Source organism: Salvelinus alpinus, chromosome 26 (assembly GCF_045679555.1).
Source record: "Salvelinus alpinus chromosome 26, SLU_Salpinus.1, whole genome shotgun sequence".
Lineage (NCBI taxonomy): Eukaryota > Metazoa > Chordata > Actinopteri > Salmoniformes > Salmonidae > Salvelinus > Salvelinus alpinus.
In genome coordinates this window covers 15,592,748-15,608,552 of record NC_092111.1, presented here as the reverse complement: position 1 = coordinate 15,608,552, position 15,805 = coordinate 15,592,748, and the positions used below count along the sequence as shown (strand labels likewise).

The 15,805-nt window shown below is 40.7% G+C and overlaps 1 protein-coding gene across 1 annotated transcript; it reads right to left on the bottom strand.

Moving 5' to 3' along the window:
• Window positions 1-5,235: 5,235 nt before the first annotated feature.
• On the bottom strand, window positions 5,236-7,616 carry LOC139554326 (mucin-5AC-like). The gene is made up of 3 exons (XM_071367082.1): window positions 5,940-7,616; window positions 5,853-5,890; window positions 5,236-5,725 (listed from the first exon to the last, which is right to left on the bottom strand). The coding sequence occupies exons 1-3, from the start codon at window positions 7,614-7,616 to the stop codon at window positions 5,236-5,238; spliced, it is 2,205 nt and encodes a 734-aa protein (XP_071223183.1).
• Window positions 7,617-15,805: the final 8,189 nt, after the last annotated feature.

The following is a 15,805-nucleotide window of genomic DNA, read 5'->3' as shown; positions in this document are numbered from 1 at the left end:
GCTGTTTTAATTACAGCAGCATTATCAGCTGCAGTTGTAGGAGCTGCAGTTGTCGGAGCTGCAGTTGTCGGAGCTGCAGTTGTCGGAGCTGCAGTTTCAGTTGTAGGAGCTGCAGTTGTAGGAGCTGCAGTTGTAGAAGCTGCAGTTGCAGTTGTAGAAGCTGCAGTTGCAGTTGTAGGAGCTGCAGTTGCAGTTGTAGGAGCTGCAGTTGTAGGAGCTGCAGTTGTAGGAGCTGCAGTTGTAGAAGCTGCAGTTGCAGTTGTAGGAGCTGCAGTTGTAGGAGCTGCAGTTGTAGGAGCTGCAGTTGTAGGAGCTGCAGTTGTAGGAGCTGCAGTTGTAGGAGCTGCAGTTGCAATTGTAGGAGCTGCAGTTATCATAGGATCTGCAATTGTGGTTTTCGTAAGAGCTGCAGTTGTTGTCGTAGTAGATGCTGCAGTTGTAGGGGTGGTAGGACCAATGGTTGTTGTAGTAAGAGCTGAATTGATTGTCGTAGCAGCTGTTGTGGTGCTGGTTGAAGGAGCTACAGTTATTGGAGTAAGAGCTTTAGTTGTTGTTGTAGGTATGGTAGATGTAGTGGTCGTAGGCGCTACAGTTGCCGTAGCAGCAACAGTTGTCATTGTAGGTGCGTCTGTTGTAGTGGTCATAAGAGCTACAAATGTTATAGTAGGAGGTGCAGTTATGGTTGTAGCTTTAGCTGCAGCTGCAGTTGTTGTAAGAGCTGCAGTTGTAGTTATTGTAGCAGGTACTGCAGTGGTTGTCGAAGTTGTGATGATCATAGAAGCTACAGTTGTTGTTATAGGTGCTGCTGTTGTAACGGTCGGAGTAGGTGTTGTGGTTGTCGTAGCGGCTTCAGTTGTAGTTATTGTAGCAGGTGCTGCAGTGGTTGTCAAAGTAGATGCTGCAGTTGTAATTGTCGTAGGAGCTACAGTTGTAGTTGAAGGAGCTACAGATGCTGTTCTAGGTGATGCAGTGGTTGTTGAAGTAGGTGCTGCAGTTTTAGTGGTCGTAGGATATATAGTTGTTGTCGTAGAAGCTACAGTTGTTATTGGTGCTGCTGTTGTAATGGTCGTAGTAGGTGTTGTGGTTATCGTAGGAGCTTCAGTTGTCGTTGTAGGTGCTTCTGTTGTTGTGGTCGTAGGATCTAAAGTTGTTGTAGTAGGAGCTGCAGTTGTGGTTGTCATAGGAACTGCATTTGTAGTTGTCGTAGTAGGTGCTGCTGGGGTAGTGGTTGTAAGAGCTGCAGTGGTTGTTGAAGTAGGTGCTGCAGTTGTAGTGGTCACAGGAGCTACAGATGTTGTCGTTTGAACTTCAGTTGTAGTTATTATAGCAGGTGCTGCATTGATTGTCGAAGTAGGTGGTGTAGTTGTGGTGGTCGTAGGAGCTACAGTTGTCGTAGTTGGAGCTGCAGATGTAGTTGTCATAGTAGGTGCTGCAGATGTAGTTGCCGTAGTTGGTGCTGCAGTTGTGGTTGTTGTAGGAACTGCATTTGTAGTTGTCGTAGTAGGTGCTGCAGTTGTAGTGGTTTTAAGAGCTGCAGTGGTTGTTGAAGTAGGTGTTGCAGTTGTAGTGGTCGTAGGAGCTACAGATGTTGTCGTTGTAGGTGCTACAGATGTAGTTGTCGTAGTAGGTGCTGCAGTTGTAGTTGTCGTAGTAGGTGCTGCAGTTGTGGTTATCGTAGGAGCTTTAGTTGTAGTTGTAGTATGTGCTGCAGTCGTAGTGGTTGTAAGAGCTACAGTTGTTGTAGTAGGAGCTGAAGTGATTTTCGCAGTAGCTGCTGACGTTGTAGTGGTTGGGGATATATTTGTTGTCGTAGAAGCTACAGTTGTTTTTGTAGGTGCTGCTGTTGTGGTTGTCGTAGGAGCTACAGTTGTCGTTGTAGGTGCCTCTGTTGTAGTGGTCGTGGGATCTAAAGTTGTAGTAGGAGTATCAGTTGTGATTGTCGTAGGAGCTGCATTTGTAGTGGTCGTAGTGGGTGCTTCTGTTGTAGTAGTTGTAGGAGCTGCAGTGGTTGTTAAAGTAGGAGAAGTTGTGATGATCATAGAAGCTACAGTTGTTGTTATAGGTGCTGCTGTTGTAACGGTCGGAGTAGGTGTTGTGGTTGTCGTAGCGGCTTCAGTTGTAGTTATTGTAGCAGGTGCTGCAGTGGTTGTCAAAGTAGATGCTGCAGTTGTAATGGTCGTAGGAGCTACAGTTGTAGTTGAAGGAGCTACAGATGCTGTTCTAGGTGATGCAGTGGTTGTTGAAGTAGGTGCTGCAGTTTTAGTGGTCGTAGGATATATAGTTGTTGTCGTAGAAGCTACAGTTGTTATTGGTGCTGCTGTTGTAATGGTCGTAGTAGGTGTTGTGGTTATCGTAGGAGCTTCAGTTGTCGTTGTAGGTGCTTCTGTTGTTGTGGTCGTAGGATCTAAAGTTGTTGTAGTAGGAGCTGCAGTTGTGGTTGTCATAGGAACTGCATTTGTAGTTGTCGTAGTAGGTGCTTCTGGGGTAGTGGTTGTAAGAGCTGCAGTGGTTGTTGAAGTAGGTGCTGCAGTTGTAGTGGTCACAGGAGCTACAGATGTTGTGGTTTGAACTTCAGTTGTAGTTATTATAGCAGGTGCTGCATTGATTGTCGAAGTAGGTGGTGTAGTTGTGGTGGTCGTAGGAGCTACAGTTGTCGTAGTTGGAGCTGCAGATGTAGTTGTCATAGTAGGTGCTGCAGATGTAGTTGCCGTAGTTGGTGCTGCAGTTGTGGTTGTTGTAGGAACTGCATTTGTAGTTGTCGTAGTAGGTGCTTCTGGTGTAGTGGTTTTAAGAGCTGCAGTGGTTGTTGAAGTAGGTGTTGCAGTTGTAGTGGTCGTAGGAGCTACAGATGTTGTCGTTGTAGGTGCTACAGATGTAGTTGTCGTAGTAGGTGCTGCAGTTGTAGTTGTCGTAGTAGGTGCTGCAGTTGTGGTTATCGTAGGAGCTTTAGTTGTAGTTGTAGTATGTGCTGCAGTCGTAGTGGTTGTAAGAGCTACAGTTGTTGTAGTAGGAGCTGAAGTGATTTTCGCAGTAGCTGCTGACGTTGTAGTGGTTGGGGATATATTTGTTGTCGTAGAAGCTACAGTTGTTTTTGTAGGTGCTGCTGTTGTGGTTGTCGTAGGAGCTACAGTTGTCGTTGTAGGTGCCTCTGTTGTAGTGGTCGTGGGATCTAAAGTTGTAGTAGGAGTATCAGTTGTGATTGTCGTAGGAGCTGCATTTGTAGTGGTCGTAGTGGGTGCTTCTGTTGTAGTGGTTGTAGGAGCTGCAGTGGTTGTTAAAGTAGGAGATGCAGTGGTTGTTAAAGTAGGAGCTGCAGTGGTTGTTGAAGTAGGTTCTGCAGTTGTAGTGGTCGTAGGAGCTACAGATGTTGTAGTTGGAGCTGTAGTGATTGTCAAAGTAGTTGCTGTAGTGGTAGTAGGATAAATAGTTGTTGTCGTAGAAGCTACAGTTGTTATAGGTGCTGCTGTTGTAATGGTCGTAGTAGGTGTTGTAGTTATCGTAGGAGCTTCAGTTGTTGTTGTTGTAGGAACTGCATTTTTAGTTGTCGAAGTAGGTGCTGCTGGTGTAGTGGTTGTAAGAGCTGCAGTGGTTGTTGAAGTGGGTGCTGCAGTTGTAGTGGTCATAGGAGCTACAGATGTTGTCGTAGGAGCAACAGTTGTAGTTATTTTAGCAGATGCTGCAGCGGTTGTCGAAGTAGGTGGTGTAGTTGTGATCGTAGGAGCTACAGTTGTCGTTGTAGGTGCTGCAGTTGTGGTGGTCGTAGGAGCTACAGTTGCGGTTGTCGTAGTAGGTGTTGTAGTTGTCGTAGTAGGTGTTGTAGTTGTCGTAGTAGGCGCTGAAGTTGTGGTTGTCGTAGCAGCTTCGGTTGTATTTGTCGTAGTAGGTGCTGCAGTTGTGGTTATTGTAGAAGCTTCAGTTGCAGTGGTTGAAGTAGGTGCTGCAGTTTTAGTGGTTATAGGAGCTACAGTTGTCGTTGTAGGTGCTGCAGTTGTGGTGGTCGTATGATCTACAGTTGTTTTTGTTGGAGCTGCAGTTGTGTTTGTTGTAGCAGCTACAGTTGTGGTTGTCGTAGTAGGTGTTGTAGTTGTCGTAGTAGGTGTTGTAGTTGTCGTAGTAGGCGCTGAAGTTGTGGTTGTCGTAGCAGCTTCGGTTGTAGTTGTCGTAGTAGGTGCTGCAGATGTGGTTATTGTAGGAGCTTCAGTTGTAGTTATTGAAGTAGGTGCTGCAGTTTTAGTGGTTATAGGAGCTACAGTTGTCGTAGTAGGTGCTACAGATGTAGTTGTCGTAGTAGGTGCTGCAGTTGTCATTGTCGTAGTATGTGCTGCAGTCATAGTGGTTGTAAGAGCTACAGTTGTTGTAGTAGGAGCTGAAGTGATTTTCGCAGTAGCTGCTGACGTTGTAGTGGTTGGGGATATATTTGTTGTCGTAGAAGCTACATTTGTTTTTGTAGGTGCTGCTGTTGTGGTTGTCGTAGGAGCTACAGTTGTCGTTGTAGGTGCTGCTGTTGTAGTGGTCGTAGGATCTAAAGTTGTAGTAGGAGTATCAGTTGTGATTGTCGTAGGAGCTGCATTTGTAGTGGTCGTAGTGGGTGCTTCTGTTGTAGTGGTTGTAGGAGCTGCAGTGGTTGTTAAAGTAGGAGATGCAGTGGTTGTTGAAGTAGGTTCTGCAGTTGTAGTGGTCGTAGGAGCTACAGATGTTTTAGTTGGAGCTGTAGTTATTGTCAAAGTAGTTGCTATAGTGGTAGTAGGATAAATAGTTGTTGTCGTAGAAGCTACAGTTGTTATAGGTGCTGCTGTTGTGATGGTCGTAGTAGGTGTTGTAGTTATCGTAGGAGCTTCAGTTGTCGTTGTAGGTGCTTCTGTTGTAGTGGTTGTAGGATCTAAACGTGTTGTAATGGGAGCTGCAGTTGTGGTTGTCATAGGAGCTGCATTTGTATTTGTTTTAGTAGGTGCTGCTGTTGTAGTGGTTGTATGAGCTGCAGTGGTTGTTGAAGTATGAGCTGCAGTGGTTGTTGAAGTAGGAGCTGCAGTGGTTGTTGAAGTAGGAACTGCATTTGTAGTTGTCGAAGTAGGTGCTGCTGGTGTAGTGGTAGTGGTAGGTGTCTCTGTTGTTGTGGTTGTCGTAGGAGCTTCAGTTGTCGTTGTAGGTGCTTCTGTTGTAGTGGTTGTAGGATCTAAACGTGTTGTAATGGGAGCTGCAGTTGTGGTTGTCATAGGAGCTGCATTTGTATTTGTTTTAGTAGGTGCTGCTGTTGTAGTGGTTGTATGAGCTGCAGTGGTTGTTGAAGTATGAGCTGCAGTGGTTGTTGAAGTAGGAGCTGCAGTGGTTGTTGAAGTAGGAGCTGCAATGGTTGTTGAAGTAGGAGCTGCAGTGGTTGTTGAAGTAGGAACTGCAGTGGTTGTTGCAGTAAGAGCTGCAGTGGTTGTTGAAGTAGGAGCTGCAATGGTTGTTGAAGAAGGAGCTGTAGTGGTTGTTGAAGTAGGAGCTGCAGTGGTTGTTGAAGTATGTTCTGCAGTTGTAGTGGTCGTAGGAGCTACAGTTGTTGTAGTTGGAGCTGTAGTGATTGTCAAAGTAGTTGTTGTAGTGGTAGTAGGATAAATAGTTGTTGTCGTAGAAGCTACAGTTGTTATAGGTGCTGCTGTTGTAATGGTCGTAGTAGGTGTTGTAGTTATCGTAGGAGCTACAGTTGCGGTTGTCGTAGTAGGTGTTGTGGTTATCGTAGGAGCTTCAGTTGTTGTTGTTGTAGGAACTGCAGTTGTAGTTGTCGTAGTAGGTGCTGCTGGTGTAGTGGTTGTAAGAGCTGCAGTGGTTGTTGAAGTAGGTGCTGCAGTTGTAGTGGTCGTAGGAACTACAGATGTTGTCGTAGGAGCAACAGTTGTAGTTGTAGGTGCTGCAGTTGTGGTGGTCATAGGAGCTACAGTTGTTGTAGTTGGAGTTGCAGTTGTGGTTGTCGTAGGAGCTGCAGTTGTGGATGTCGTAGTAGGTGTTGTGGATGTCGTAGTAGTTGCTGCAGTTGTAGTGGTAGTAGGATTTTTAGTAGTCGTTGTAGAAGCTACAGTTGTTATAGGTGCTGCTGTTGTAATGGTCGTAGTAGGTGTTGTGGTTATCGTAGGTGCTTCAGTTGTAGTTGTCGTAGTAGGTGTTGTAGTTGTCGTAGTATGTGTTGTAGTCGTCGTAGTAGGCGCTGAAGTTGTGGTTGTCGTAGCAGCTTCGTTTGTAGTTGTCGTAGTAGATGCTGCAGTTGTGGTTATGGTAGGAGCTTCAGTTGTAGTTGTTGAAGTAGGTGCTGCAGTTGTAGTGGTTATAGGAGCTCCAGATGATGTTGTAGGAGCATCAGTTGTAGTAATTTTAGCAGATGCTGCAGCGGTTGTCGAAGTAGGTGGTGTAGTTGTGGTCGTAGGAGCTACAGTTTTTCTTGTAGGTGCTGCAGTTTTGGGTGTCGTAGGAGCTACAGTTGTTGTAGTTGGAGGTGCAGTTGTGGTTGTCGTAGCAGCTTCAGTTGTAGTTGTCGTAGTAGGTGCTGCAGTTGTGGTTATCGTAGGAGCTTTAGTTGTAGTTGTAGTATGTGCTGCAGTCGTAGTGGTTGTAAGAGCTACAGTTGTTGTAGTAGGAGCTGAAGTGATTGTCGAAGTAGCTGCTGACGTTGTAGTTGTTGGGGATATATTTGTTGTCGTAGAAGCTACAGTTGTTGTTGTAGGTGCTTCTGTTGTTGTGGTTGTCGTAGGAGCTTCAGTTGTCGTTGTAGGTGCTTCTGTTGTAGTGGTTGTAGGATCTAAACGTGTTGTAATGGGAGGTGCAGTTGTGGTTGTCGTAGGAGCTGCATTTGTAGTTGTTTTAGTAGGTTCTGCTGTTGTAGAGGTTGTAGGAGCTGCAGTGGTTGTTGAAGTAGGAGCTTCAGTGGTTGTTGAAGTAGGAGCTGCAGTGGTTGTTGCAGTAGGAGCTGCAGTGGTTGTTGAAGTAGGAGCTGCAATGGTTGTTGAAGTAGGAGCTGCATTGGTTGTTGAAGTAGCAGCTGCAGTGGTTGTTGCAGTAGGAGCTGCAGTGGTTGTTGAAGTAGGAGCTGAAATGGTTGTTGAAGTAGGAACTGCAGTGGTTGTTGAAGTAGGAGCTGCAGTGGTTGTTGAAGTTGGTTCTGTAGTGGTCGTAGGAGCTACAGATGTTGTAGTTGGAGCTGGAGTGATTGTCAAAGTAGTTGCTGCAGTTGTCGTGGTAGTAGGATATATCGTTGTTGTCGTAGAAGCTACAGTTGTTATAGGTGCTGCTGTTGTAATAGTCGTAGTAGGTGTTGTGGTTATCGTAGGAGCTTCAGTTGTTGTTGTTGTAGGAACTTCAGTTGTAGTTGTCATAGTAGGTGCTGCTGGTGTAGTGGTTGTAAGAGCTGCAGTGGTTGTTGAAGTAGGTGCTGCAGTTGTGGTTGTCGTAGGAGCTACAGTTGTGGTTGTCGTAGTAGGTGTTGTGGTTGTCGTAGTAGGTGTTGTAGTTGTCGTGGTAGGTGCTGAAGTTGTGGTTGTCGTAGCAGCTTTGGTTGTAGTTGTCGTAGTAGGTTCTGCAGTTGTGGTTATTGTAGGAGCTTCAGTTGTAGTTGTTGAAGTAGGTGCTGCAGTTCTAGTTGTCATAGGAGCTACAGATGTTGTCGTAGGAGCTACAGTTGTCGTTGTAGTATGTGCTGCAGTCGAAGTGGTTGTAAGAGCTACAGTTGTTGTAGTAGGAGCTGAAGTGATTTTCGAAGTAGCTGCTGACGTTGTAGTTGTTGGGGATATATTTGTTGTCGTAGAAGCTAAAGTTGTTGTTGTTTGTTTTGCTGTTGTGGTTGTTGTAGGAGCTTCAGTTTTAGATATAGGTGCATCTGTTGTAGTGGTTGCAGTATCTAAAGTTGTAGTAGGAGCTGCGATTGTGGTTGTCGTAGGAGCAACAGTTGTTGTAGTCGGAGCTGCAGTGGCTGTCGTAGAAGGTGCTGCAGTTGTGGTTGTTGTAGTAGGTGCAGCTGGTGTAGTGGTCGTAGGACCTACAGTTGTAGGAAGAGCTGCATTGGTTGTAGTAGGAGCTACAGTTGTCGTAGGAGCTTCAGTTGTCGTAGAGGCTTTAGTTGTCGTAGGAGCTTTAGTTGTCGTAGGAGCTTTAGTTGTCGTAGAGGCTTTAGTTGTCGTAGGAGCTTCAGTTGTCGTAGGAGCTTCAGTTGTCGTAGGAGCTGCAGTTGTCGTAGGAGCTGCAGTTGTGGTCAGAACTCCATGGATATTCCAGCATAAAAACACTGTGGTTTATGAGATGAATGGTTAGTATGTTTATTGCGCACAATATCAAGATTTCCAAGATTTCCCTTCATCAGCATGGTGCAGTTTTTGACATCTTATTATGTACAATATACAATTATAATTTATAGCTACATAAATTAAATACTGAAATGATTCCCTTGATTGTTAATACTATTACCTATAAAACCGTATTGAGATTACCACACTTGAGTTGTATTTTTTTGTTGTTGAAAAGATGGTACATTTTTCATTACAGGAGTGTGGTAATATAATTCAAGTAATAAGAGGTTACAGCAGTGTGATAATGTTTACCGCTTACAATTGAGTCATTTTCCTTTTTTATATTTTGGAAATGTATTTAATCGAGGTGAGACATTTGACATTAGACTAGGCCAAATGTAAAATTGCCTCCATGAAATGTCAAAATAAACATTTAGAAAAATCATAAGCATTGTAACAACATATGCAAAGAATATATACATAATTTCTCATTATTCTAATTACATTATCCAAATGTATATGGTCTATTTTGTCATCATTTTGCCTTTTTGGTTGTTAATATTTTGATTGAGGATTAATACACGAGTTGGCATGAAGTTAGCAAATAGTAAAAAATGAACACAGAATGAACTTCAGTGTACTACATACCCATGGTAAAAAAGGTAGCTGTCAGTTTCTGTGTCTTCATTTTGGACTCAGTTGATGCAGTTGTTTTCTGAATAGAAAGAAAAATATACATTTAATTGACAGGTCATAAACCACTATTAATGTGCAGTGGTGGACACTTTTCAACTTAATCTGCATCTTGTTCAGCAAATTTATGCAACTCATTTAGGTGTGCCAGATCAAGAGGTGTGAATAATTATTAATTCAAGACATCTCTGTGAATAAAAGTAGCTTGTGAAGAATAATGTAAAAAATAAGGAAACAAAATGTGAAAACTTTGCAAGGGTGTGAATAATTTCACAATAGTCACTATAACTGCTGTCAACATGGATTTACACACTTTAGTGAAATTACACAGTAAAATCCAGATTAGCGTTGCATTTTTCCCCATGAGAAATCAGCCTATTACCGCATCCCACCAATCATGTTACTTCATGAAAGAGGAAAGGGCATTTCAAATTTGCAAATGGTCTGCCAGCGACCAGCAATTCATTCTGAATTCTATACATATTCTGTGAAAGTAATCGGTGTAGTTCATCAAAAGTGGATGTTTTTTCAAATATAAAACATAATACATGAAATAGTCAAATCCACATTAGCGTTGCAATTTTTCAAGAGAAATCCGCATTTTGCTGCTTAAAAAACATAAGTATTTAAACTTGGCTTTCAAAAGTTGACCAATCCATTTTCTACATTCTTAAAAAGATGGGAAAAAATAAGAAACCTGCACACTGCTCTTGCTAATATCACTGCTCTATTAAGTTCACATATAGGCCTCAAGCATTAAACGCATTGAACGGATGTGGCTGGAGCAATGTCTACATAAGGGTGCAAATTAAAAACACTCACAAAATCCTGGAGTATAAGGAAAACAAGCATATGTTACAAATATTTATATTTTATATTGAACCTTCATTTAGCTAGGCAAGTCAGTTAAGAACAAATTCTTACGTACAATGACAGCCTAGGAACATTGGGTTAACTGCCTTGTTCAGGGGCAGAACAACAGATTTTTACCTTGTCAGCACAGGGATTCAATCTAGCAACCTTTTGGTTACTGGCCCAATATTCTAACCACTAGGCTACCTGACACCCCTATAATATAACAATGTGCATTTCATAAGTATTCTAATAATTATAATAAAGTGTGTACATAAAACATATTAAACAAGACTGTGAAACCACAATGAGGACATCGACCTATCAAGGAAGTTTTCATAAATCATTGGGTACTGTACAACAAAACACGTCAGAGTGATCTAAAGTGGCGGAATTAACTCATGTTCACATTTACATAACATGCATGGGCATTTCATCATTAAGACCAGGCTGTAACACAACAAAATGTGGAATAAGTCAAGAGGTATGAATACTTTCTGAAGGCACTGTAAATCATGTAACATCATGTAAATTTAAAGTTTTCAAATGGTCTGCCAGCAATGAACTACATGTTCCTATACATATTCTGTGACAGCTTAGTAGTTAATCAAAAGTGTATGGGTGTTTACATATAACGTGTACATAATAACCATAATCTTCATAGTTTCAATGTTTTTGCTTTACATTATCAATTGTGGATTTTGATCTGTTCTTATAAGACTATTTTACCTTGTTATATTTGTATGTATTTAAAAAAATTGTGCTGTGTGCAATTTAATTGAAAAAGATGTATCAAATATTTTCCATTAATATATTCCATTATACAGTAAATATTATTACTTACCTACAGCAAACACTTCAATGCCAGCCACCAATTTCTCTAATTTCTCCAAATATCAATTGAGGAAGGTCTTGGTTAAAGACAATAAACAATCACAATATCTAGCTTATATCTACTATAAAATCTAATTTGTCTAGTTCTGTTAACCCTTTCAAGATTACAACTGAACTGTGCCTGTGTGTACTGTAATGCCAATGTATTCCTAGTTTGTATTTATATTACTATAGGGCTGGTTTGATGCCACAAATTGTCTGTCTTTCAGGTGACGTTATATTTTGGGAGGCACCAAAGATAATAAGATAAAGATGACGAAAAAGGGAGGGACAGAGGAATGCAAGTGGGAGGTTCTTAGCTGGAAAATGTTTTCGTTTTTTCCCCAGGTACTGACGTGGTATAGAAAACTGGCTTTAGGTGTTCTGACAAAAAATGTGGGATGGACAAAAAATTATTGAATCTGTTTGAGAGTATAATAACAGTTATGTACTGACCTTATTTTATTGAAAACTGTTTAGGTGACAATTACATTTTATTAAAGATTTTCTATAGCCAGAAACTTACTTCATTGTACTTAATTGACTTAACTTTGGAGCCATTCCATTTAATTTAGTCAATTGCCTAAAGTAAGCAGTCAGCATTTTTCTATTTAACAGTTCTACACTCACACATGTGCTACTTCCCATATCTTTTTACACAACATAGTTGTTTCTTTTAAAGGTAGATTCAGTTTATAAATCTCTAACAAAAGTGGTGTCAAGATATGTTGTAATCAGCTGGTAAATATGATTGAGGGTCACAATGACCCCACATGCTGAGACCAACAATGGAGGAAATCGTCTTGGATTTCTGGTTTCTGGTTTTATGGGGAGCATGTTCCAGATGCTAAAATATTTCAAAAATGATTGCTTACAATGAAGAATGTTGACACCTAAACATTTGTGTATCTGCTGAAAAGCAAGAAAGAAATGTATAACAATATAAAAAATAAAAAAATCTGATAAAATATTGTGTGCGAAATACCTTACATTTTTGAGATTTTACAGTTGATATATTTGGAGAAATTAATACAAATCTGTATCTTGTGCCTGGATTAAAAAAAATACATATTTAAAGACTTGTATCTCTCTATGATAATGAAATGTGTTCAGGTTTTTTTATATAATTTCCATTGAACATTAACATGACACTACAATAATGTTTCAGTATTTTGAAGAGTGCCTTGGTCCTTGATATCATGGATGGTCAGTCCTTGCATCCATTGCTACATCTATGAATTTGAGAGACGTTACGTTTACTTAAGTGGGGGGGGGTGTCCGCTTTGTTGTTTGAATCACAGATTTCCCCTTTAAGTACTCAGGGTCTAAGTACTAAAATCTTAATTAAAGCTATCAAAAAATAAATGCATGATAGTATTGACCTATTTCTGGGTGCATATTTAACCTCTGTAAGGTTCATGGCAACACTAATGTGAATCTGAAGTATGAAGGTTTTCCCTCTCCAGCTGACCGTCAGTGTCACTTTATTTAGGGTTAAACCTTGATGCACAGTTTTCCTGTCTTCCTCAGGGAGTTCCTCTTTTTATTCAGGACTCTCGACCAAGGGGAATCTTCTGCATGCCAATGTTGCATTAGTTGATCTAAAACAAATGGGGGGTATACATAACACCTTGATGAGTGTTCCAGTGTCATTCATAACAACTATTAGAACACATTTATTCAACATCATTCATGAGGAATTTGATAAATATTTTATTTATTCTGTCAAAGTACCCAACCCTCTGACATACTAATCACACAACAGTCTGGGAGCACCAGGTAAACCTCAGAGCAGTACCCAGGTTGCAGATTAGGGGTATTGTGACTTGCTCAAGGCCACAAGAGCAGAAGGGTTGGGAACCAGAACTGGCTGTAAATAGAATATTTCAAATACTCTAACTAGCTGTGGTTGATGATTTAGCTTGCCTGGCACAATGGAACCATTGTAGTAGCCCCAAAAGAGCAACCCCCATCTTTCTGGCACTCACTCAAGACAGGCTCAATACTATTTGAACCCAGGTCAGAGCAATTGATGGCATTGTAACGTGTTGGGTAACTTTGCCTGATATCTGAAAACATATATTAGATCAAATCAATCACATTTGATGTAAAAAGGGCTTTATAAATTAGGGTTTGTCAGGAATTGCTTTACTGATACCGACCTAAACCCCATCGAGCCAGAAGCTTATGCCTTGGCTTTAGCTCAGCAAAGACTAATACAGCCTTGAAGTGCGCAGGACTAATCCAGTCAGTGACACCAGCAACAATACTGTTCACTCAGACCAGATTATTTCAACTAAAATAATTTAACTTCATAATAATTAACTTTCTGTAAGGAAAAATAACGTATTTTGAAGGTTCCTTATGAATGATGTTCATATATTAAGGTTGTTATGCATGATACCTTAAACATTCACAAAGTTTTACCCAAACTATTTAGTTACACAATTTGGGGGAGGAGCTTCATTCTATCCCTTAACATGTGGGTATCACTTGTGAACATGTACATTCCTGAGTGTGATGCCTGACTCAACATGTCTAATTGTTACTATCTCACACTGCCTTGACTAATAAGGACTGTTATAGGACATATACTGGATATTTCCAAAAACTTAAACTGTCAGGTGCATTATAACCTTTACTTATACTATTGTACTATCAAAATTGGTCTGACGCGTTCCGTTACACCTCTGTGAAGTGGGTTATTTCCATAGAACTCCGTCCTTATTATATAACGGCTACTTGCCATAGTAAACTAACCTAACTACTGGTAGAAATGTATTAATCTTAAAGAAAACGTATTGTTATCTTACGGAGAGCACCATCCCCAGTCAGAAAGTGTTGGCAAGTTGCCTCACGTGTCAGTGTTTTAATCAGTGATTTTTTTTGGCACACATCCCAACTGTCAAGTCTACATCCACTCCCCCTCTCCTGTGCTCGACGTCGCCAGTTTATTCATTATTATGCACAACTGCCACCATCGTAACGCGCACCTGCGCCTTATGAGACTCCATCACCTTCCTGATTACCTCCGCTATATCTGTCACGTACTTTCGTTCTTTCCCCAAGCTTTATTGATTCTGTTAATGTTTTTATGGCTTTACGCTACTCGTGGTTCTTGTTATGTTTAATTTATTATTAAATTCACTCCCTGTGCTTGCTTCCCAATTCTTAGCGAACACGTTACACCAGCTAACGATTTGTATTGAACCAATCGTAAAAATGTATATTTATCAGATGTGAATTGTACAACTTACACTGAACACAATTTGGATATTTGAACTGTGATTTCATGTTTTCCATTGATTTATTGTTGTCTTAGGTGTTTCCGTCCACCAATAACTACACTGTTCTGTGACTTGCCACACCCTGAACAATCATTGTTGATTAAACACTGGTTTGGTTTGTCATTAGATTACACATGATAAAATGGAATGCTTTTTCATGAGTTGTATCACTCCATGACGTCTTCCTGACGTCTCCCATGACGTTGAAAAATGTTTGAGTTTCTTTTAGAATCTGTTCTAAAACATACCTCTACATCCACAACAAGGAACATCCTCCTTGTTTTATGTTTGAATGCCATGGTATGACATGGAAGATGGTATTAGTGCTTGGTTTATGAAAACAGATCTAATATGAGTGTCATCCAATTTGTAAGTCGCTCTGGATAAGAGCGTCTGCTAAATGACTTAAATGTAAATGTAAATGTCATCCCAGATGAGGCAAAATACACTATTTCAAAGCACAGGTAATGTTTGCCTAAATACAATGTAATTACTAGTTGTTACACAGGATTTAGCTGGTTAAAATTAAGTTTCCATAGAACTCCATCCTGTTAATACAATGTCTACTTGCTATAGTAAACTAAACTAACACATGTACTGGTAGAAATGTATTCAGTCTAGAGAACTTATTGGGCAAAATCCCCAGTCAGAGCATGTTGGCAAGTTGCTTCCCGTGTCAGTGTTTTGACCAGTGATTTTTTTTAATCACATATCCCAACTAACGATTTGCATTGACCCAATCGTAACAACTTATATTATCAGATGTGAATTGTACAACTTACTCTTACACTTAACCCTATTTGGATGTTTGAACTGAAACCTAAAATGCGATTTCAGCTATCTGATGTTTTATGGCAGCTGGTAGCCTGGCAAGATCGAATCCCTGAGCTGACAAGGTAAAAATCTGTTGTTCTGCCTGAACAAGGCAGTTAACCCACTGTTCCTAGGCTGTCATTGAAAATAAGAATTTGTTCTTAACTGACTTGCCTAGTTAAATAAAGGTAAAATAAATAATTGTTGTCTTAGGCGTTGTCGTCCACCAGTAACTACACTGTTCTGTGACTAACCACACCCTAAGAAATCATGGTTGATTAAACACGGGTCTGGTTTGTCATTAGATGACATATCATAAGATGGCATGTTTTTTTAAAGAGTTGTATCACTCCCTGACGTCTCCCTGACGTCTCGTATGACGTTGAAATGTGTTTGAGTTTCTTTTAGAATCTGTTCTATTGAACATACCTCTACATCCACAACAAGGAACATCCTCCTTGTTTTATGTTTGAATGACATGGTATGACATGGAAGATGGTATTAGTGCTTAGTTTATAATATTATTTAGTAGATTATTTTATCAAAAGCAACATACAGTAGAGCATGCATGTATTTTTGTGTGGCTCACGCCAGTAGGAACCAAACCAACAACCTTGGCATTGCAAGCACTTTACTCTACATAATTGTACATGATGGAACTTTGAAAACTTTGAATGCTAGTTTTCATCAATTCAATGTACAATGTACTAGTTATTACACAGGATTTAGCTGGTTAAAATGAAGTGTATCTTGAGGAGTACATATTTGTAATTAATATGTACTTTTACAGTACATTACTCATCCTGAGAACCTGGCCCTCAGTTTAAAGCTTCTGGAAGTGCCATCCAAGTGGCAGAATAAGAATACCATAGAGTACGTTTATGTTCACATAAAGTACAATGTAATGACTAGTTGTTATATCCTTTCACTCCCTCCTCTCTACATTCTCCTCTTCTGTCTCTGCTGCTAAAGCCAATTTCTACCACTCTAAATTCCAAGCATCTGCCTCTAACCCTAGGAAGCTCTTTGCCACCT

Coding starts and splice junctions, on each gene's coding strand:
- LOC139554326 (XM_071367082.1), bottom strand. CDS start 7,616: ATGACAACTAGAACTGCAGCACCTACTTCAACAACTACAACTGAAGCT. Junction 5,891..5,939: donor CTCCTACGACAACCACAACT/GCAACTCCAACT, acceptor CCACAACTGCAG/CACCTACAACTACAACTGTT. Junction 5,726..5,852: donor TTGCTCCTACGACAACATCT/GTAGTTCCTACG, acceptor CAACAACTGAAG/CTCCTACGATAACCACAACA.